At 35.1% G+C, this 23,398-nt stretch overlaps 1 protein-coding gene across 4 annotated transcripts in view; it reads left to right on the top strand.

Moving 5' to 3' along the window:
• The window catches only part of TBC1D32 (TBC1 domain family member 32), a 78,582-nt gene that overhangs the window by 19,155 nt on the left and 36,029 nt on the right, over positions 1-23,398 (top strand). For 3 of the 4 annotated variants that reach the window (XM_072333057.1, XM_072333058.1, XM_072333055.1), the window contains exons 17-23: positions 1,052-1,253; positions 5,877-5,947; positions 7,566-7,704; positions 8,401-8,491; positions 10,043-10,161; positions 11,318-11,434; positions 16,228-16,316. In XM_072333057.1, coding sequence (XP_072189158.1) covers positions 1,052-1,253; positions 5,877-5,947; positions 7,566-7,704; positions 8,401-8,491; positions 10,043-10,161; positions 11,318-11,434; positions 16,228-16,316 — 828 coding nt within the window. The remainder of the gene's footprint in view (positions 1-1,051; positions 1,254-5,876; positions 5,948-7,565; positions 7,705-8,400; positions 8,492-10,042; positions 10,162-11,317; positions 11,435-16,227; positions 16,317-23,398) is intronic. The other variant, XM_072333056.1, reaches the window with a different exon arrangement.

The raw sequence follows: 23,398 nt of genomic DNA, 5'->3' as shown, positions 1-23,398 counted from the left end.
CCCAGGAGTTGGACTCGATGATCTCTAAGGTCCCTTCCAACTCGCACAATACTATGATACTATGATGATGATGATACCTTTGGATCTGCTATTGTATGTTTGTTAAGGAATATTTATTTGTTTTAGTCATTTTTCTTCTCTGTGTGAGAGCCTTATTTTCTCTAAACCTAGTTCCAGTACATTTGTAGTACTCCTTTTCAGGTCAAAGGCCTCTATTCTCTATTTTGTTTGTTTTTAGAATAAATATTAAAAAAAAGCAAACAAAAAAAGAAAAAAAAAAAGCAAGCAACAGCCTAATTTGATGAAAGAGTAGCTTTTAATACATGTAGTGGAGACAGGTATCAGAAACTGACATTTGTAACACTGTAGCTATTTTAGGATCTGTGTAGTACTGTAGTACTATGTGTAGTACATGTATGTGGCTCAAAGGAATTGGAGCACTAAAACTGAGTCTAGCTTTTAAAAGTATCTAAACTGCAGGTCATGAAAATAAGGCTAAAATCCATGACTATCCATTATTTGGAATATATATCTTCTGAAGTGGGGGAAGCTCAGAAGTTGCATTCATTTTAAGGAGGTAAGAAACACAAAAGTTTTTCAGAGAAAAGTTTTGGAGAAAATTTTCTCTTTGGAGAAAGAGTTGTTCTTTCCATTACTAATCTAGAAATTAGTTGTCAAGTAGGAAGAAGGAAAAGCAAAGACAAATTCTGCTTCATGAGTTCAAAGTACTGATATCCTTAACTCTGATTAAGCAAAAGCTGATTGTCTTGTAACTTTCTCCAGCTGGGCTTCTATAAAAAGCACAGTTTATGTAGTTCATGGTCATTTGGACTAGATATTAGACAGTTACTCATTTTCATTTTATGTGGACCCATAGCTAAAGTAAAATCACTTGCTCTACGTCTTTTATTTGGACTACTGTTGGAATAGTGGGGTCATAATTTCTTTCCACTACTCCTAGAAAAATTTAACTAAGCTCTGACAAAGGTTGTTTTTCAATGCTCATCAAAGACTACAAACCAACATTTTAAAAGTGTTATTTTATTTCCAGTCCTACAGCTGTTCATGTAATTGTTCAGTTTACAAAGAAACTTCTTCATGACGACATTTCTCTTTTATCTGGATCCGAGCTTTTGCAAGTTGTTAAAGGAGCTTTCATTTTTGTATGTCGTCAGATGTACAGAACATGTGAAGGCCTGCAGATGCTAATTCCTTATGGCTTGCATGAATCAATTGGAGAAGCCTGGAAAAAGGTAAATCTTACTTTGGACTGGGAAGTTGAGAAAAATCTTACCTTGAGAGTTTTAGCTTAATGTGACAGTTTTTCATTAGTGTAGATTCCTTTTACTTAAGAAGAAGTGAGATGAGAATGTTTGGAATTGTTCTAAAGGTGAAGTTCTACTCTTCAAAATTCCCTTGTTTATGTAAATGTAGCAGAAACTTAATTTGAGACTTATGTGTCTTAAGATTAAACCAGGAACTCTGAAGATGTATAGGTGGGAACTCTGGGATGTATAGTTCATTGATCAACTCCTTTATAACACTGATGCTAGAATCATCTAATGTTCACTATTTGTTTGCTTGGATTTTAGTAAAGCATTTGATGCTGTTTCCCTCAGTATTCTGGAGAAACTGGCTGCTCATGCCCTGAACAAGCGTCCAGTTGACGGGATGAAGAGCATGCTGGACAGCCAGGCTCAAAGGGTCTTAGTGAATGGAGTTTAGTCCAGTTGGTTGCTGGTCTCCAGTGGTGTTCCTTAGCGATCAGTACCAGGGCAGAAAATTTCTTTAAAATTTTTTTCAGAGATCTGGATGGAGGAGATCAAGTGTGCCCTCACTGAGTTTGCAGGCAATACCAAGTTAGGCAGGACTTCTACTTCACAGTAGGTAGGGTTTGCAGAACGATCTACATAGGCTAAATCAGTGTGCCAAGTCCAATTGCATGACTTTCAACAAGGGTAAGTGTCAGGTACTGCACTTGAGTTGTAACAGCCTCATGTAGAGTTACAGTCTTGGGGAAGAGTAGCTGGAATATTGTCCAGCACATAAGTACCTAGAAATCCTGGTTGGCAACTGTCTGAACATGAAGCTGGAAGTATGCCCAGTTAGTCAAGAATGCCTGTGTCAGAAATACTATGGCCAGTATGACTAAGGAAGTGATTTGTCCCTTTGTACACACCTGAAATACTGTGTTTAGGTTTGGACTTCCTTCACAGAAAGGATTTGGGGTTACTCTGGTGTGTGCAGAGAAGAGTGACTTAAATATTTGGCTTAAGTGGTTGACTTAAATGGTTAGATGCTACTGAGATATTCTCAAAGCTTAAGGATTATTCTCAATGATGAATGGTTTGAAAAATAAGACTTTTGAGGAATGACTGAGGAAATCGGGGTTGTTTTGTTTAGAGAACAAGAAGCAGAGGGGAAGCCTTGCTCTCTTACAACTACCTGAAAGGAGGTTGCAGTGAGTAGAATGTCCAGCCTCTTTTCTCAAGTTTAAGTGATAGGATGTGAGAAAAAGGACCAGGGGAGATTTAGACAGTGTATTAGGAAGAATGTTTTCATGGTCAAGCACTAGAACAGTCTACCTAGGAAAGTGATGGTGGCCCCAGTCCCTGAATGTGTTTGATAAGTGTGAACATGATACTAGGTAACCTGGTTAAGTAATGGGATTTGGTAGGTCAGGTTCATGGTTGGTCTTGGTGATCTTGGAGGCCTTTTCTAACCTGGTTGATTGTATGATTCTGTATTTGTCAGTGTCTGCTAGAGATCTGTTCTACATTCCTTATATGGGCTGTTTTGTAAGGAAAAACTCCTGAGATGTGATCTGAATATTTAAGTTAAACCAATTAGTTTTGGTGGAAAGTAGAAAAATATTTGACAAATATTTGACTTAAGTGGTTGACTTAAATGGTTAGTTGCTACTGAGATATTCTTGAGACACTGTAATAAGGTCTGCAGACTGGAGTTCTTGTCTTAACTGTGCGTGGATACATAATGTAGAGTATACACTTTCACTTCCATCTGATTATGAGTCTAGTGCATTTTCTGCTTGAAAGATCATGGGACAACTGTGAAGACTGTTCTGCTTTCTATTATAAATTTACTGTACAAGATATGTAGATCCCCGCTTTATTCACTATTTTTTTTTCTATCTTTATTTCTCCTATAACCATATGCAGTTTGAAAATTCTTACAGATCATTATTATGTGGGTTGCTCTGAAAGTAATGCCTTCTATTTATTTCCATGGAAACTGCAGCAAGTACAAAGAGCATAATAACAGTATTTGACTGAGCAAATTCTTAGCTACAAAACGCTGCTTTTCAGCATTGTCATCATGGTCAGGTATGCATTTTCACCAATGATGACAAGCCTGCATATTATGCTTGTAAAACTGCACGGCCATCCGGAATGTGTCTTGTTTTTCACACCACTGCTGCCACTGCTGAAACGCACCACCCACCACCTCACTATGCACACATCCACTGTTTGATCTCCTTGAACACTCAGGAAGCCTCGATGAATGTCAGTGGGTATAATTTTTTCTGCATGGAAGAATTCAGTTACACAGATCTGCTTCATATGCACTTGCATGTCGGACACCATTTTGTCAGACTGTGTATTTGCTGCCACCTGTATTAATGCAACAGAACATAATGGAATATTGGTGGGAAGATTCAGCCTCTACTGTCCTACCACCAACATCTGTCTCTGACATCCAGTGCCAGCATAATGAAATAGAAGGTAGTACTTCTGGAGCAGCCCTCGTGTTATCATTAAGATGGCAGAATGATTCCAAGTGCTGCTTGGAAAAGCAGTTTTCAAAAAGTTCACATTGAAGTAAAATTTAAACAGGTGTTGAAATCATGAAAGTAACTTGAGCAATATTTAGATAACATACAAAACTTACATTTTGGTTTCAGTCTAAGCTGAAACATTGTATTTGAACTATAGATACCAAAATTCTTAGTGGAAACAAACAAAATTAAGCTGTGTTACTTCGCTTTATACTGAAAAATGGAATCATCTTGTCCTGCCCCTCCAGTGTTTGTAAAATATTTTCTTAGAGGAGAAGGATCAAGCCAAGATGGAAATAAAAATTGAGTAAAAGACTAAAGACTTCTTTTTGGAGACAAGGAAGCAGAGAGCGATTGATTACAAGGGAAACAGAATGGAACGGCTATTCTTGCCAAATGCTGTATGCGTTAATTATGCTTAGATCACAGTGTATACTAAGGCAGAAAATATCAGATAAAACATGAATAGAAGACTTAAATCATTAGCTTTTGGATATTTCTGACTGCTTTCATGTAAAGGTATTATCATGAAAGCATAAATTTTGACTGAAAGTAAAATATTACAACTGTAATTATTATATCACAGGAAATTCAAATTCCCATTATAAAATGTTGGTTTTGAAAATTACATTCTTCTCTGCCTGGAGAACTTCAGATTTTTATTGAATTATGGAGTTTAGTTCAATTTAACCATGCTGTAATTTGTATAACTAAAAAATCTGTCAGTCATTTAATGCTTTCTTGTTATGTGAGCAGTCAATTCTACTTGAGCTAACCTGTTTATCTATTTAATGTTTATCACAGTCAGTCTGGAATATGCTTTTGATGGGCATTTCCCTTTATTTGCTCTAAAGCATCACATCAACCATGCATTTTCAAAATACTTGTTTTGCATATTAAAAAAAGCTTTATGATGGTACAGACCATCATCTAGACAACTTGTTTTGACATAGAAAAGGAAAATAGCATGAATGCTTAGAATCGAATCATGAGTCATTTAACTGACAAAATTCTATTTCTTCACATTACTTTGAAGGTCAAAAGGAGTCTACGTATTCAGGACTTCAGGAATCAACATTTTAGTAAAGCAAATTCTCACTGCTATGTTGATTATTTTTTATTTCTGTTGTCGTTTAATTTTAAAGCATCTACATTTAGGATCCTCAGTATAGTAAAAATGAAGAATTCCATCCAGGCGTTAGTTACAGGTGTTTGAAAGAAAGATAGATGATTTATTTTCATCTGCTTTACTTGTCTTTGTGTTTTAAGACTGCTGGAGGGCAAATTTTAGTGGAGTTCTGAGACAGAAGGTAGTATTTTTGTACGGATGATGATAAAAGGGAAGCTTAAGCGGTCCAGGATAGGTAATTAGCTTAATATAGGAATGTTTTGCGTATGTATTAGATTATAAGAGAATAATTCCACTGTGTTCACTGAAATTAACAACTGCTCTCATTTGAATGGTAAAGTGTACTCCTTATCTTGAGAAATGTTGCTAAGTATAAAGTATTTTTCACGTTTTTTTGGAACAGCTTTTTAATTAGAAATCTCACCAAATGTATGTGTTTGTGTATACACACATACATGGAATCTTTGTTTGTAGCTCTGCATATATCCATACCTATATATATAATTTAATATAATTTGTAAGTAAAATAAAAATTGACAAAATTGCTCAATAAATGTGATAGTGAGTTATTAGTTCTGAAGACTGCTGTTTCTCTTACTTGGGACAGAAGCAGAATAAAAGTTGTTGTATTTTTTTGCATGACAATTTTTCTACCTGGAAGCCTAATTAAAAAGTAAAGATATTTTTAAAGGAGAGATTTTATAATTAAAAAAACGTTATAGCTCTAAGTTGGTTTATATCTGAGGGGGAAAAAAAAATAAAAACAACCCAAAGAAAGAGCATTCTGAGATAAAAAATGTAAGTGGTGTGGTAAATAACAAAAGTCTAGACTACAACGTAATCACTGGTGTTGTTCAGTGTTTTATGAGAGTGACCAAGATTTGGAATTTTAAAATGGAGTAAATAAGCGGTAAGAGGGGTTGTTTATTATTATTGTTCTTTATTTCACAGGCAAGTTCGCTTTCAGAAAGAGCTACTGGTGCAGACTCCAAATCATCAATAAGTCTAGACTCAAAAAATGTGTAAGTATTGTACTTTGAATATGTGCAACTATGAATGCACACAATTATTTCATTTGGAATTTAAAAGTATTCTTTTAACACTGTGTATTTTTTAGTAATTCTTCCAGAAGCATATTGTGAGTGATGTCATCCTAGGATTTGTATCAGTTGAGTCACAAAATTGTTCTTGACCTTTAATTACTTTTTTGGCTTACACAGTTATGTCTAATCTATGTTAAACTGACTTACAGTTGAGTTGATTCTCTTCAACTTCAGAAATTGGTTTGAGGAAAATGTGAATTAGAAAGCATAAAACAAAATAGCTGTCAGAATTTATCTAATGGCTTTGACATAGTGTTAATTTAAAGCTCTTTTTTTGAATCGTATCTGTGCTGTCAAAATGCTGTGTAGCAAAATTGCCTAAATTCTTGCTCGAAGTCAAGTATGTGTTAAGATTGATGTCCTTGCTTTTGTACTGAAATATAATGTGCCTTGGAGATATTTGTGCATTTATCATCTGAAAACATACAGACATTTGTGAGTCTGAAAATTCAGAGCAATGTTAAAGACCTGGTTAATCAAGGAGATTTTTTTGTTTATACTTATCATGAACTTCATGTATAATCTGCAAATATACCTCAACAGGTATTCTAATCTTTAGTGGTGGCTTGTGAACTAACTATAGCAATTCAAAACTAGTGATAAAAGAAATTCAGAGATGTAGAGCTCTGAGTGAAGAGGCTATCACTAATCAGTACCTTTGGCATAAGTTGCAATTTCGTTCTGTCATCTAGATTTTTCATTTCATTATGGAGTAAGTCAAGCTGATATATTTCTAGGTGAAATTTTTGCTACTGAACACGACATGGCAGGGATTGGAAGAAGTGTTTAAATTTTGGGGTAATGGCTCGTTGCTATAAAAAAAAAGCTGCTTTCTTCTGTTAGTGATAGGAATCAAAAGTGAGAAATGAGAACTAGAGGTAAGAATCCTGTAAGCAAGTGCTTTCAGTGAAGAAGAATTATATGATTCTAGTGATGCTTGCAGCTATTGTACTTTGCCAAAGGACACTGATTCATTTTTGGTTTTGGGTTGAAGACTACTTTGTAGGGCAGAAGATAATCATATTTTCTTCTTGTAATGGCTGTTGTTCCTACCAGATTTGTAGAAAATGTTTTCCTTGTACTGCTCTTAGTATAAGAAGCTATTAGAAATATGGTGCCTTATTTTCATAGTTTTGTACTAATTTCTAGCAGGAGCTAGAATGCAAATTTGTATTAGTTCCTCACAATGTTTTTACATCAGTGACAAATTCTGTGCCAGCTTTGCCTATTTGTAGCTGCCACAGTAATGCCTTAAAAGTCTTAAGAGCATGTAAGCATATTATATGTCTTTTTGGGTTCCCCACTGCATTATTTTGTCTATTCTGTACTCCTTCCTTACCATTTAACCTCATCTTTCTGTCAGGATAAGTTTGGTTGTTTGCACAAAGCAAGAGTCTGCTATATATAACTTTCCCAAATGTACTTTTTTTGTTGTTGTTTAAAGGAGAATGCTTTAGATTTTTAAATTATGTTTGTTTGTTTGTTTTTAAACATGCTTTAATGTCTTTTTTAAATTATTGTTTTCTTCTTCTTACAGTTCGTTGTGGGAAGAGACTTTGCTAGATGCCTTGCTGAATTTTTCAGCCACACCTAAAGGACTATTTTTGCTTCATAGTACTGAGGCCATGAGTGACTGTGTGAGCTTTATGTTCAACAGTTTATCAAAAAAACACCAGGTAAGAGTTCTAGGGCAGGTACAGTGGTTTTATTTTTTTAATGATGATAATAACACAAAGAAGAAAGAACATAATAAGAAAACAAATTGAGAAATCATTTTGTAATTTAAACACTGTGAACACTTACTTTAAATTGTAGATCTTCAAGTTTGATGTTAGCGTCCCATACATTTAATTATGTTGGATGTTAATCATCTTAAAATGCCAGGTATACAATATTTATTTTTACTAACTCTTTTCTGTAAAGTCTTTTTTATTCTCTGAAGTTTACTATTCTTTTCGAGACCATGTAGGTAGATGGTGTTGAGATAATATGGTAGGCAGCACTTGAAATTTTAATGTGTGACCAAAGATCAGATGATATGCCTTTTTTTGTGTTTTGTTTGTTTTTTTTTTTGTCACGTACATCCAATTGAATATGTGCAAAGACCATAATAATACTAAAGCTTTTATGCTTTGATGTTGTATCTCCCAGCCATTATATTTTTCATTTAAATTTTTGTATGATTGTTTACTTGATAAAGGTGTTTGGTTAGGAATCTGACCCTGGCAAGACTGTAGAGGATAAAATGTGAACTGTTCAAGTCTGATGATACAGTGTATTAAATTCTGTAAACAAGTGTAGGAAAAATCAATAGTTGAAGAGATCATTTGAGTTTCATGCCCTCTGACATACTAATGTTGTGCTGTTACTAGCAGACAAATGAACGTGAAGAATTTGGTAATGGAGTGATTGTTGCACAAATGGCGACAACACCAGCAGCTGCAGTGGCTCTACAAAGTTCAGGTAATTTTAGGAGAGGCGTTATTATGAGTAGCTAGATGCTATAGTCTATCATATTGGGAAAAAAAATGATGAGAAAGACACTAAAATTGATGACCGTGTGGAATAATCATGCACTATTAGCAAAGGCTGTTTAAATGCCTGTTAATTAATTAATTTATTTTCTTGATGGAAATGTATTCTTTCAGGCATTTAAGTAATTATCTTGATGCAGTTTTTTTTTTTATTTTTTATTTTTTATTTTATTTTTTTTTCATACATTGCATAAAATTTTTATTTCATTGGTTTGGATTTCTAGAAATTATGTGTTTGTACATGAAGACATTGAAGACTGCTTAAAAAAATAAACAAAACTTAATAATTTGCAAATATTTCTTACTGATTTGCAGATCAGAATTATGAAGCGTCGGTTCCTGTAATTTATATGTGCTTTTCCAGGGCTACAGACAGCTCAGAGTGAGAAACTGAGCTAAATGTTGTATAGTGGAGTGTCACTGACACTCCTGTACAAGGGTGGGATGGAAGCAAGTCTTTTTTTGAACTGATGGTTCTTCTTTTGTGTCAACCCATATTCCTTCAGAACTGCACTTAGAGAAACGAACTATTGTTGATTAGGCTGTGTTAACTAGGTTCTTATCAATAAAGTAAAGCTTGGCTGAAATACTGTTATAGACACAGGGAAATTCTACCAATTCAGGAAGCTGATTGTTAGTTATTTGTTATGCCTCTGGGATCTTTCAGAAAGCAGGGAGCAGATCTACTTGAGTGACTCCATCTGTCCTCATTAAGGTTCTTAGCCAGCTTGCTTCTTATGGGCTTTGGCATCAAAGAAAAATGGTAGGCCAAGAATAACCTGCATTGATTTTCAGTGCTAAGAGCAGGTGAGCAGGTTGAGTAAAGTCTATAAAGTTTATACTTATGCAAACTTTATGTTTGTAACTTACACTTGGAGATTTTAAAGATAAGTGGCTATTCCTCCTCTTATTTTTATTTTTATTTATTTTTTTTAAGCACACTAAACATTTTAAATTCAGCCAGTAGTGTTTCCCTTAAAAAGATTTTTCAGTCCTGAACTTTCTGTTCTGGTATGTTTTCATACCATTTTCATAATATCACTCACCAATAAAATGTGAGTAAGTACAGATTTGCAGTTATTCACAAATAAAACTACAGAGCCAGTGCGAAGTAAGCCTCAGTCTGCAGCAGTTAACTTGTTAAGGAATGTCAGAAGCCTATTTACATGGAAAACACAATTTATATAAACATCATCCTTCTCTAGTACAATATTCTTTTCAAACTACTGCTGTAGGTTTTAAAGTGAATATAAGCAGACTAATGTAGAAAAGTAGTTTGACCAAAGGATTGAGCCTAGAAGGGAAGAGTAAGCCTCTGGGCAGTCTGTCTTGAGAAATTTTAGTGAATGTGCAAATACAGAAAATTTTGAGAATCTGGGTTAGATTTTTGGTATAATTTTTTTATTATTATTTTTTAATATGAAAACTGTTTTTCTGGTATTCTTACCATTCTCATGGCTAGAACGAATATTTATTTTAGGGTTTATAAAGGCATTTGTAGCTGAACTGTGGGCTCTTCTGGAGTGTGGAAAAGATGATGTGAGATTGACTCAGCCCAAATCTACTCCAGTTGACCCTATTGACCAAAGCTGTCAGAAGGTGAGAACTTTATTAATAATAATTTTTACTGGCTATCTTTTATAGTTTTTTTTATTGTAACCATACCTACTTTTTAGTGTGTGAGGCAAAAGTGCTCTAATATGCTTGTCAGATAATTACTGATTGAAAAAATTCTTCCGTTGCATGGCAGGTCATAATGCTAAAGATCCTTTTAAAGATGATGTAATAAATTACAAGAATGACAGAAATGAGAGTGTTAAAATTCTGGCTTCCAGTTCAAGTCTCCAGTTACTGTAGTAAGATCAGAGAGAATAGTGTATTTTAGAGTGTGCTATATTTCAGAATTTTAGAATTACATTGTAATGCAAGTATTACAGTTTTCAAATATTTCTGAAGTTATTTCCAGAATTTTTGTCTACCTGTACTTGTATAAGGCTTTTGACATGGTCACACACCACTTCCTTATCTCAAAATTGGAAAGACATGGATCTGAAGGCTGGGCTATTAGGTGGATAAAAAAATGCTTGGATGATCATAGCTAGGGGGTTGTTGTCAACAGCTCTATGTCAGAAGTGGTGTCTCCCAGTGGTCCACCTTGGGGCCAGCACTCTTCAGCATCTTTGTAAATGACACAGACAGTGGAATTAAGTATACTCTTAGAAAGTTTGCTAATGAAACCAAGCTGAGGGTTGCAGTTGACACAGTAGAAGGGAGGGATGCCACCCAGAGGGACCTGTACAGGCTTGAAAATTGGGCACATGAGATTCTACTGAAGTTCAGCAAGTCCAAATGTGAGGTGCTGCACTTGTGTTGAGGCAATCCCAGATACAAGTACAGACTGGGAGAAGAACTCACTGTGAGCAGCCCTGCGTAGAAGGCACCTGGGGGGTCCTGATAGATGAAAAGCTGGACTGGAGGCATTCTGTGATTCTATGTCACATTTATATATCACTGGAAAAAAGTTCAACTTTTACTAAGTCATCCACTTGTAAAATGTGATAATTCATAAGTATTCGCCAGAGGCTACTGCCCTTTTAGATTGTATATACACTTTTCAGTCTGATTTTGTAAGCTCTGTTCAAGTCAATTTAACAAAAAAAAAAAAAAAAAAGAACTTAAATACTTTTTAACATATATTTGTTTATGCTTACCTGACTAACAATCACTCTTTTCACTTTTGTTTTTCTTTCTACAGACTTTTCTATATCTGATAAACTTGCTCACTTATCCTGCAGTTTTTGAGCTACTGAGTAAACAGGATATACCAAATAAACCAATGTATTCACATCGTGAAGTACCTACAGACATTATTGTAAGTATACTTTTTATTTCAGGGGAAAAAAAAGTGTATATTTTGTTACTATAATAATAAAATAAGTTACAAAGTTATTTAAGCTATTTCTTCTCCTTACTGACTCTTAAATTTTCTGCATTTTGTAATATATACAGCATGAGGGCAGTATATGCACATATCAATTCACGTTAAACAAAATTTTCATTTTGAAATGCTAAAGATAATATTCTATGCTCAGTTTAAAGATCTTACTTCTTTGCTTGCACGAGGATGTCTTTCCATAGAATAAACTGACATACGTAAGTATTTCTGCGTGCACTTAGAATTACATGCTAGAAAACGCTGGAAAATGTCAGTATTTGTTTTTTCTATAATAATGTTTAATCATACTGTGGATTCAAACAAATAAACAAAAAAAAGTAGAAACACCTCAAGCTTTCTTAATAGTATAGATTATGCATACAAAAGAACATAATTGGAAAATTACTGATTAAGGCGTATTTCAGTCTTAAGAAAAATAATATTAATATAGAATTGGTTTGAGTTACTTCACTCATCAGACACAATCTGTTTCTTTTTCTCTTCTGCAAAGCATAGGCAAATTTAATCTGTGACCTTGAGTGGCAGTTGAAATTAGATCTTTGCTAAATGAGCTACCACTTCTAATCACTGTTGTAATTTAATGTTTGCTTATTGTAAGCTCTGGGTTGGTGACAGCTTAAGTTGTTATTTAGACAATGTATATCGTAATTGTGTGTGTTATGTTTGGAAGTGATTTTAATAGTCTTTTCCTTTGTAAAACTGTTTGGGTGATTTGAGGAGCGAATGGGGTAAAATGTTTTATTTTTTCAGTCCACTCAGTATTGGCATGTACACTGCTTGATCTTAAGGTAATCTAAGATGCAGGGGAGATGAATGATGGAGGTGGTAAATACCTAAGAAATTTCATGCTAAGGTAGATCTTAAGTAGTGATTTACTTGTTGGTTTTTGGTTGTGGGTTTTTTTTTCCCAGTTTTGAGGAACTTCCTCGAGTTTGGTCAAATTCTAAATGGTTCTAGAAATAGCAACACTGATACAATTATTGAAATTCCCTGAACAAGATCAGATAAAGATATTTTGAATGTGCCTTGTCTCATTTAAGTACTTTACAAAAATGTGTAAGTCAAAGTTAGGAACCTCAGGTTGTATAGTTAACATTAGAGAACCAGGAAGGTAAGGGGTGAATCTTCATCAAATATATTATATAATATATGATGTATATATGTATATATATATATATATATAAAGATATTTTTAGATATATTTACTATTTAATATTTCATATAGTATGGTAGCTGAGTTTAAGTACTCAAAACCTTTGGTCTTTAGCTGGCCTACAGATTTGTTGTAACCACATTTTTTGGGCAGTTTTTGATTGCAAAAAGCTAAAGATTAAAGAAAAATTAAAAAACGGGCCAGATATAGCTAGATTTGGTTGGTAGATCCTATTGCTTTGTGTGTGTCCTAGTTTTGACTGGGTTAATTTTTTTCATAACAGTTTGCATAGTGCTCTGCTTTGGATTTAGGATGAAAATGATGTTGATAATATGTCTTTTAATCATGTCATGTCACCATAGCATCTGACTTGTAATATTTACGCTGAACTGTATTAGATATTGTACAGAACTTGATCACCTTTATATGCTTTTTATTTCTTTAAGTATTTAAGCATTTTTTTCCTCCTTTATATTATTGGCTAAGTAGTTACATCATCAACTGACCAGATTGCCAGTTGGGCCTTTATTACTTTCAGCTGTTTAATAATAAAAGCTTTTGGTTTTTTGACTTTAGGAAAATAGAGAAGAGATATGTGTTTTTTCTAATAAATAAATTTGTTTTTTTCTAAAAATAAGTTTACCATATTAAAATATTTTAGAATATTGAACAGATAAATCAGGGTCCTTCTGCCCTTGATTCCTCTCCTTTTTATAATCCTCTTTTAAATACCGGAAGGCTGCAATTAGGTCTCCTTACAGTCTTCTCCAGGCTGAACAAGCCCAGCTCCCTCAGCCTGTCTTTGTAGGGAAGGTGCTCCAGCCCTCTGATCATCTTTGGGGTTCTTCTCTGGGCTCTCTCCAACAGCTCCACATCTTTTCTGTACTTGGGGCCCCAGACCTGGATGCACTATTCCAGATGGGGCCTCACAAGTGCAGAGTAGAGAGGAACAATCACTTCCCTGTCCCTGCTGGCTACCCTCTCTCCTCTCCTGATGGAGCCCAGGATACCATTTGCTTTCCAAGCTGCAAGAGCACACTGGCGCATGTTCAGTTTTTCATCCAGCAGGACCCCCAGATCCTTCTCTGCAGGGCTACTCTCACGGAGTTTTTCTCCCAGTCTGTATATATATCTGGGATTAGGTTGACACAGGCCCACTTTTCAAGTGTGCTGAGGTCCCTTTGGGAGGCATCCCTTCTAATGTGTCAACTGCACCACTCAGTTTAGTGCGCTGGTAAACTTGCTGAGGGTACACTCCAGCCCATTACAGATGAAGATGTTGAAGAGCACCAATCCCACAGCAAACCACTGGGGGAAACTGCTATCTTTAATGCAGGTGTGAGAGGAGGAGCTTTGTTGCCAGGTAGACACTTTGGCTTTAAGCATTAGCTGTGCTAAGGCATACAGAATACAGGAAGGTGATACAAGATAACCAGCATGACTTTACTAAGCTTCTGCCTCACCAATTCAGTGGACTTCTGTAATGGTGTAACTGTGTCAGTGGACAAGGGAAGAGCTGTTGTTTTCATCTATCTGAACCTATGTAGGACCTTTGACATGATTCCCAATACCATCCCACTCTCCAAATTTGAAAGATGTGGATTTGATACGTGGACTATTTCAATGGACAAGGAACTGGTTGCAAAATTGTAGCCAGAGAATGGTGGTCAATGGTCTGGATGGAGATCAGTGAGGATGATGTCTCTCAGAGGTCAGTACTGGGACCGATGCTCTTTGTTATCTTCATCAGTTACATCAGCAGTGGGATCACATGCACCATCAGCAAGTTTGTGAATGACACCTGTTGTGGTTGACATACCTAGACAGGCTTGAGCAGTGGGCCAAGGAGAACTTCTTGAGGTTCAGTGTATCCAGGAGCAAGGTCTTGCACCTGTGTTGCAGCAATCCCTGCTATCAGTACAAGCTGTGGGATGAAAGCATTGAACACAGCCCTACTGAAAAGAACTTAGGAGTACTGCTGGGTGGCAATTGGATTCTAGCCAGGAATGTGCTTTCACAGCCCAGAAATACAACCATATCTTGGACTGCACAAAAAGAAGCATGGCCAGCAGGTGAAAGAAAGTAGGTGATCCTGCCCCACTGCTCAGACCTCTCCTGGAGTATTGTGTCCAGATGTGGAGACAGTCCTCAGTACAGGAGAGACATGGATCTGTTGGAGCATGTATAGAGGAGGGTCACAAAAATGATCCAAGGGATGGAACACCTCCCCTGTGAGGACAGGCTGAAAGAGTTGGGGCTGTTCAGCCTGGAGAAGGCTCAGGGGAGACTTGATAGCAGCCCTTCAGTATCTGTTGCAGACTATAAGAAAGAAAGGGACAGACTTTTTAGCAAGGTCTGTGGTAACAGGACAAAGGGAAATGGTTTCAAAATTGAAGAGGGTAAATTTAGACTGGATTTAAGAAGATTTTCTTTTATTTTTTAATTTTATTTTTATTTTTTATTTTTTAATTTTTCTTTTTACAGTAAGAATAGTGAAGCACTGGAATAAGTTGCCCAGAGGTGTGGTGTAAGCCCTGTCTCTAGAGACATTCATTGTCAGGCTGGACTAGGCTCTGAGCAACCTGATCCAACTGTAGATGTCCCTTTTCATAGCAGGGGAGTTGGACTTAGATGACCTTTAAGGGTCCCTTCCAACTTAAAGGATTCTATACTTCTATGAAATATGTGAAAATCTTTAAAACAGTAATCACTTGCAATACAATAACAATAATCTAACCAGTTGAGTAGTAACTTCCTCTGCTGTCTCTGAGACCATACTTTTTAAACAGGATGAAATAAAAGTTGGGATTTAATTCACATTTAAAAAAGCCCTGAAAGAGTTTTCAGTTTTTTTTTATTTACAAGCTATTTGCCTCTGAAAAGATAACATCAGTGAGTGCTTTAATATATTTCTCGTTACTGTAATGAAGTTACTGCTTCAGAAGCAGTTTGGATATGCAGTAAAACAGAGGGACTGAGTATTAAGTTGAATTTGTGGAAGAAGTAGGAAGCAGTCATAGGTCATTGTCTATTACATTAGATGCCATAGGATAAAAGACATAAATCTCAACGTCAAAGCCTAATCATGAATGATGTTGAACTCTGGTCACTGAAAAGAAACGGCTATGTTTTGAAACATGCAGTACTAAATAGTGTTAGCAGAGGTGTTAAGAGGTGTTATATGAAAAGTTTTGATGCTTTTTCATTAATTTAGATGTATACACATTTCAGACATTAAAAAATCTAACAACAGTTTGATGTTTGTGTCATGATTTAATACCAACTAAGAGGATATACCAATATGGTAGGATTTATTTGTATGCTTAATGATTTTTTTTTTTTTCTTTTTCTAATTAAAGTTATTTCTTTTCCTAACCTTGTGTATGGTTTCATCTTACCATTGTCTTTTTATTTTTATTTTGGGGGGAAAGCACCTCTTACTGCTGATGTAACTTAAAATATGTTTTGTTTTATAGTAAACATTCCTGTGGAACTGTTATCTTTATGAAAAATAGAGTTGTTGTTTTTCTTTTTTACATTTGTCTTTCTTTGGCAGAGTATCATTGACAGAATTATAATCTTGAACTCAGAAGCAAAAATTCATTCCTTATTCAATTATGAACAATCGCATGTCTTTGGTCTACGGTAAGATGCTTATTTTTTTATTCACTGTTTACATTAATGAAATAGTACATAACATGCTTGAATGTGTTGATTCTGAGAAGATAATATTGTTTTGCTTTATTATTCATGAAGGTGAAATTCTACCCCCACATCATCTTTTATTTCTAACATAAGAAGATTGAATGAAAAATGTTACACAAAATGAAAATATCAATGACTTTAATCTTACTACCTGCAAGTAGTTATATTGTAATACGATAAGCAATATTAAAAATTGCATGTTGTTATTCTTCATAGCTGTTTGAAAAGAATGTTACATCCATTGTGCATTTAAAAAAACATACTAAAGTATTAAAATAAGCAAAGAGTTTTAAATTAAACCACCAATTTCAGCAAAACTGATTATGAGAAAATTGCTTTTGATGATATATTTCAAGCACCTGAAGGAACACTTAAATCTTAGAAAGCATGAACATGACGTTGAGAACATTTTTAAAATACTGTGTAATATTTTAATATACAAATTGCAGATTCAGCATTTATTTATTCATTTTTCCTTTTTGTAAAGTAACATTAATTGAAATTAAGTAACGTGCAATTGAAATACAAACTGTATTTGTAGTATGGAAAATGCTGGCAACTCTGCTTGTGCAGAATATAACCTGGATAGGTTATACATGGTTGAGTACTGCAATATTAGCTTTCTACAGCTGTATCTGTTCTTTAATATCACAGTAACATTATTTATTTCATATTACGTATGAAGAAACGTAAGATACAGTGTAATTTGCTGGTAAGGATGAGTGTGGAAGGGATGAACAGTGGTAGAATTAGTGTATTTTGTCTTGTAAGTCAGGAGTAATAAATGCTGTTTTGAGGAAATCAGCAGTTAGACAGGAACCATCAATTCTAAGATGTTACTTGACAAATAATATGCTATTAAGCATTTAGGATTATTGTGACTCCATAAGAATCTTGACAAAGCTTGTATTGATTTAAGTAAAGAGGAAGAAAAGTGAAATGTTTTAAAGTTTAAAGTAGTAGTTTGCGTTTAGATTGTGCTTCACCTTTCTGAGGCCAAAAAACATGCTTTTTGTACCATGATATTGGGAAAGCTTTTGGTTATCTGCAAAAATTAATAGTTGAATCTGAACATGTAAACAGTTGACTCCTGTGCTGTAAGTAATGGGTGCAAATACATAGATCATGCAGTGAAGTTGTGCTTAATGCTTACAGTATTTTTAACATGGCTTCTATCACGTGAAGTGACGGAACTATCTGTAACTACAGATACAAGAAACAATAAGTTCATCTATTATCACTTAAAATAACCCATATTGTTAAACATATAAGAGCTTTGGATGTCATTATGGTAGTGACATTTTCTGTTGAACACAGACAAAGGAAAAACACAGAAATCTATAGAATGTCAGATATTCCCCTTTTCAGTTCATATTGAAAGCCAAACCAACGATTCTGGTAGTGGGTTTTTTGCTTTTATTGTTCAAAAGCCCTTTTCCCTTCTTAGCCCTTTAATGTTTTTCATGTAAAAGAAAGAAAGATACAAGTCTAGGGATTCTAATATAGTCCTGTGTATAAAAATTATAATGTGTATTTCTAATGACCTAATGGCTTTCTGTTAACATGTGGGACTCATTATATTGTTATTTTTTTTCCCCAAATAATAGAGAATTAGTGCATACAGTCCATGTATTATGAAAATTCAGCTGCTTGCACAAAGAGAATTTAACCAATCATGCAGTTATTAAAAAATCCCTATTGGTATAATACACAGATTCTGCATTAAACTGGTATTTGCCATGCTTACTATATTGTTTGCATTATTAAGACTTGCAGGGAAGCCTTAGCCTATTATTTTAATATGAGAAGTATACAGTTACTTTTGAAACTGTGTTCCTTGAACTTTTCTGTGAACCCTGCTGAGTATGGAGTTGTGTTCTGAAGAGCAAACTTTCTCTCATTTGTTTGGTATGGTCTTGATGGAATTATATCCAGATTATCAAGTTCATCAACACTTAGATCAAACACAATATCAGAAGTTGAACAGATCTGAAAATTTAGACAGCTGTTTAGAGCAAAGGAACTACATTTCTCGCTGCTGCTGTGTAGAAATAAAATACGTAAATGATTGTGTAACTGAAAGACTGAATAGTTTTGTCACAGTATGATTTTGCTGATTTTTCCACTAAATTTAATACTAATTATACAACCAAAACTGCATTCCATAATGTGTTGCTGTATTTACATATCCACACAGATTTTCCTTTATGTAGTCAGGTGTCATTGTAGTGTAGCTGGTCCAGAGCTGAGTGCTCAACTTCAATCTGTTGTACTCAGAGGTTACAGACTGACCTCCTGTAAACTTCCCTATTGTTTAAAAGTGTGCAATAAAAGTGTAATTCACAACTCTGTTTTTTTCCACATGTATACTGCACTTCAGAGATTGAATATTGTTTTGTTTATTAATTGTGTAACTGTATAGAATTTAAAATACGTAGTTGTTTTCTTAGTTAATTTAATCCAAAAGCCACAGGTTTTTCTGTTTTTTTCTAATGCTAAAATTGAATTTTTTGTGTGTTTCTTTTTGTTTGTTTTGAGTAAGTATGAATTCTAAGCTGTCATCTTGAGAGGGAGTTCTTTAGAGTCAGCTTTTCTATCCTGCTCTGAGAAGTACTGTCCATACAACAGAAATCAAAGGAAAAAATACAGGGAAGCTAGATATGAATTTGTACAGCCAATATCTCTTACCATATGAAGAATGTTTTAGTTTGTTTGTTTGTTTGTTTTTGCCACTATCTCCTGCTTTTGGCCATAATTAATTAGAACTCCTTGATACTGTGAAGTCAGATCTTTTGCACATAAATTCAGAAGTAGAATAATCTTTGTTGAGAGTGCTGCGCTTACTGCACTTGTTCACTGATATACCTCACAATAGTAGATAGTAAGCAACAATGACAGTACTCTGTTCAACAGTTTGCATTTCTGAAGGAAAGTATATGGAAAACTCAGTCAAATACTTTTCTTTATGCAAATTGCAACTGTTTACTTTTAAAGACAGAGTGTGCTTGCTTAGTATTAGGGACTTCTTTTTATTTTATAAAATCATAATTTAAACAGCAATAAAAAAATTTGTTTTAGGCCCGTAAGTCTGAAAAGGGAGTATGTATACAGTGCTCTGTATAATTCTTCTAAAAGTGTTTATATAGAGTTAGAGACAAATATTAGTCTTAAGTCGCATGTTCATCAGTATAAGCTTCATGGTTGTGGATCTACAGTACCTACTGCAGGTGGAAAAGGAGTATTGGATTATTAGTTTCAGTTTCATGTAATAAATATTTTAACTTTTTCTTGTTGTTTAATAATATAGCAAATATGTGTTGTTTTTTTTATATATATAATACTAATTTTTTACTTGCTGAACTGCTTCAGGATACTATAAAAGAAGCATTAAATTTAGGTAGGTCTCTCCAAAAGTGATGCCTTCTTTATTTCCATGGAAACTACAGCAGATAGGAAGAGCAAAGTAACACTATTTGATGAAGAAAATTCTCAGCTACAAAATTCTATTTTCAGTATAGTCACCATGATTAGCCATGCAGTTTTACCAGCTACGAACAAAAGCCCATATACCATGTTCATAAAAATCTGCACCAGTGGAGGTGAACAACTGTCTCTGTCACCACTGCTGAAATGCACTACCCACCACCTCACTATGCTAGCATCCATTCTTTGGTCTCCATAAACATTCAGCAAGCACTGAGGGGTGTCAATTGGTACGACAGAGGAATTCAGTGACAGCCCTTTGCTTTATACACGTTGCCACATCAGATGCCATTTTGTCAAGCTGCCATCTGTCACACTGCAACAAAATATAATGCTATACTCGTGCGAAGGTTCAGTCTTTACTGCTGTAGCACCAGCATCCGCCTCTGATGTTCTTGACCAACATCATATTATAGAAGGCATTAAGCTTGGTGCATCCCTTGCATTTCCATTGTCCTACAAAACTAGGAAGGAAAAAAAAAAGTTATGAAAGAGAACTTTGATGTATTGACATCAAAATCAACCAGTCTCCTGAATTTTGCCTCAGTATTAGTCAAACAAATATGTGATTGTTAGGTGTGAGATAACATAGGGCTCTTAGGAAACAGAGGTAGTAAACACCACTGCATTCTTTTCACTCCCTGAAATATAATTGCATTTTAATAATGAGGTAGCTGTGGTATACGAAATAATTTTATTCACTTTAATTGTACTTACATTATGTGTCCTGTTAATGAAGAGCATGTGATTTGAAGGAGTATTAATTATGATGCTTTATAATTATGGGAGATAGGAATCATAATCATTCTTTTTCCTCAGGTAGCCATGCTATTTAGATGGGCCACTTTTTCTATTTATTAAAAGGCATTATGATTAGCAGAAGGTTTTTGAGATGTTCTAGAGTAGTTGTTTAAGATCTCATTCATTATAAATTGAAGCAAGTCTTTTTATTTTAAACCAGTCTCTTTTATATAACTTTTATTTAAACAAATTATATTTCCCATTTAGAAAGCATTGCATTCTTTTGCTGGTTTCATGTTTGCTTTCCACCTTTCTTGTCTCTCATCTTCCACATTTCTTTCCTTTACTTCTCTGTACTGCCAGAGTTGATGAACAGTATTACATATTTTCTCTAAAATCTTCTGATCACTAACATTTGAACGACACAGCTAAGACATCGACTCTTGCAACAGATTTTGGGATACTGGGAGAATGTACTGAAGAAACTGTCCACGTGTCCTATGACATTAGGCATCATTATGCCTTAAAGCAAGAATTAAAGCAAGTCATGTCCATTGAGTTCCTCCTCTTGAGGAGAGGGAAGAATATGGTTATAGCAAGGAGGAACTGTGTCTTGGAAAAGACACAAGAAAGAAAGAAAGAATTTCTTTATTTCTCTAATTCTACCAGAGTCGAATTCTGTAAGTGTGAAGACCTAAATAATCCTCCAGTTATTTTCTACCAACCCTTTTGCTGTTTCTGTTACACGAGAATTGATTCAATTAACGTTAATTAACAATTTATTAATTTCTACAATTTTAAGCATGTTTTCTGTTTATCCAAAGGTAGACAATTCTTTGGAAAGCAGTATCTTACCACTAAGTGTGCATACTGGAGCAAGGGAAAAGACTTTTGATAACTGGGAAGTGCACATGTCCTACAAATCATTGACTCCTGTTTAATAATTCAAATATAAAAGAGGACAGAGTCCACATTACTAGTGAAGTGGAACTGCAACAGGATTGTCTGCTTTCACGTTATATAATTACATAATTAACTGTTTATTTTTTTTTCTTTATATGTTTATATGTTAGTATATTTGTTAGGTTTCTGTCATGATTCACCGTGGTTCAGCCTACTTCTGTGACAGTAAAGCAAAGGGGATCCATGCCCCTGGAAAATGAAGGGGAAGGGAAAAGATGGGGATATGGGGCTGGACTAAGGATAGCAGTGACAACAAGCTAAGGAACTTGATTTATTAACTATAGTAGTGCAACCTGAGATAACACAACGTAATACAGTGTAATTAGAATTGATATTAATCATTCAATTGAAATGAGAAAGTAAGTGTTTCCGAAATTGAAGTCCTTGCTGTAATGCTGTAGGTGGAATGACCACGGTGCAAGGAGGAAAGCCTTGTGACTCCCAGTCAGTTTTGTCTTTCCCTCCAAATGGAAAATGGAAATGGAAAAATGAAGTCTTCTGGAAGTTGTAATTGATTCTTCTATTTTGAGACCAAGAAACTGGAAATATTGACAATCTGTGGAACTTCAGCATTAACTCTTGAACTCCAAGTACACTGCATGATATTGTGATGTGGCTTTGCTTTCAGTGGGGCAGTGATAAACTTTGGTTGTTTAGAAAGATGATGTGTGGAGGCATGTTCTCTCATTTATATCAACTTTTGTTCAATCTGCAAAGGCAGCTTGAAAAGCTTTACATGGTTGGTGTTTCCACGTGCCTGTTATGCTCCAAAGCTAACTAGGTGCCTTTCAGTTTCTCTTTTTTATAGCCGTAATCTACTGATCTGGCACTCATGATAGTAATTGTAACTTGCTTTTTGGAATGGTGTTCTCATTGGAGCTCAGGGAGTTAGAAAGAGCTCAAAGCATAATAAAGAATGAAACAAATTTATAATGTAGGCTTTGATGTTAAGTGTTTTGAGGTTATCCCCCATGATGACAACGTTGGAATTATTTGATGAAAATTTTGCTTCGGGCTTCTCTGGTGGTATCCATATACATTTATCATGAAGGAAATTTTCCTGTGAGGTCCCAATCTTCTTTTTTTCCCCTCGTGTTTTTATTATTGATTTCTGAGAGAGAAGCAAAGACCGCAACTTGTCCCATAACTGAGCTCTCTACAAAGCATTCTGTGTATTAACATTAAGCTGAATCATCCATGCCTGCATTTATAGCAGGCAATAATTGCAGGCCAAGAAAAAAAAAACAAACCTTTTTTGGAGATGTGCTTAGTCCTCCATTTTGGGGTCACATCACTACAGTGCCTTATAGACAGCATAGGCATGCGCATTTCAGGTTTGGTCAACAGTTGCACACTGCCTGAACAAACAAATTATTGAGATAATGGTATAGATTACCTTGGATGTGCCAGATCCCTTTTTCCCTGTGGTGGATGTACTACTTCTGCTTGTAGCAGTTTGTTTTATTTTCTATTGCTGGTACTATGCACTGGGTCTGGCTGAGATGAAGGTAATTTTTTTATTGTTTGTTTGTTTGTGGCTAAAACAACGTTGATAACACACAAGTGTTTTGGCTGATGCTGTGCAAGCACTTCTCAGGAGCAGGACTTTTTCCTACTTCCCAGAAAATAGGCTGAGTTATGCAAGAGATTAGGACAGCTGACCCATATTGGCCAAAAGGGATATACCATATAATAACGTACTTGGCAATGAAAACTTAATGTGCCAGGATTTGGTCTTGTAGGTAGCTGTTGCTCAGAGGATGGTGGAGTATTGATCTGCCTGTGGGAAGCGTTCTGTGACTACCTTTCAACCACTTGTGTTTTTTCCCATCTTT

Source organism: Excalfactoria chinensis, chromosome 3 (genome assembly GCF_039878825.1).
Source record: "Excalfactoria chinensis isolate bCotChi1 chromosome 3, bCotChi1.hap2, whole genome shotgun sequence".
Taxonomy (NCBI): Eukaryota; Metazoa; Chordata; class Aves; order Galliformes; family Phasianidae; genus Excalfactoria; species Excalfactoria chinensis.
Note: the sequence above shows the minus strand (reverse complement) of the source record. Positions and strands in the feature narration are given on the sequence as shown.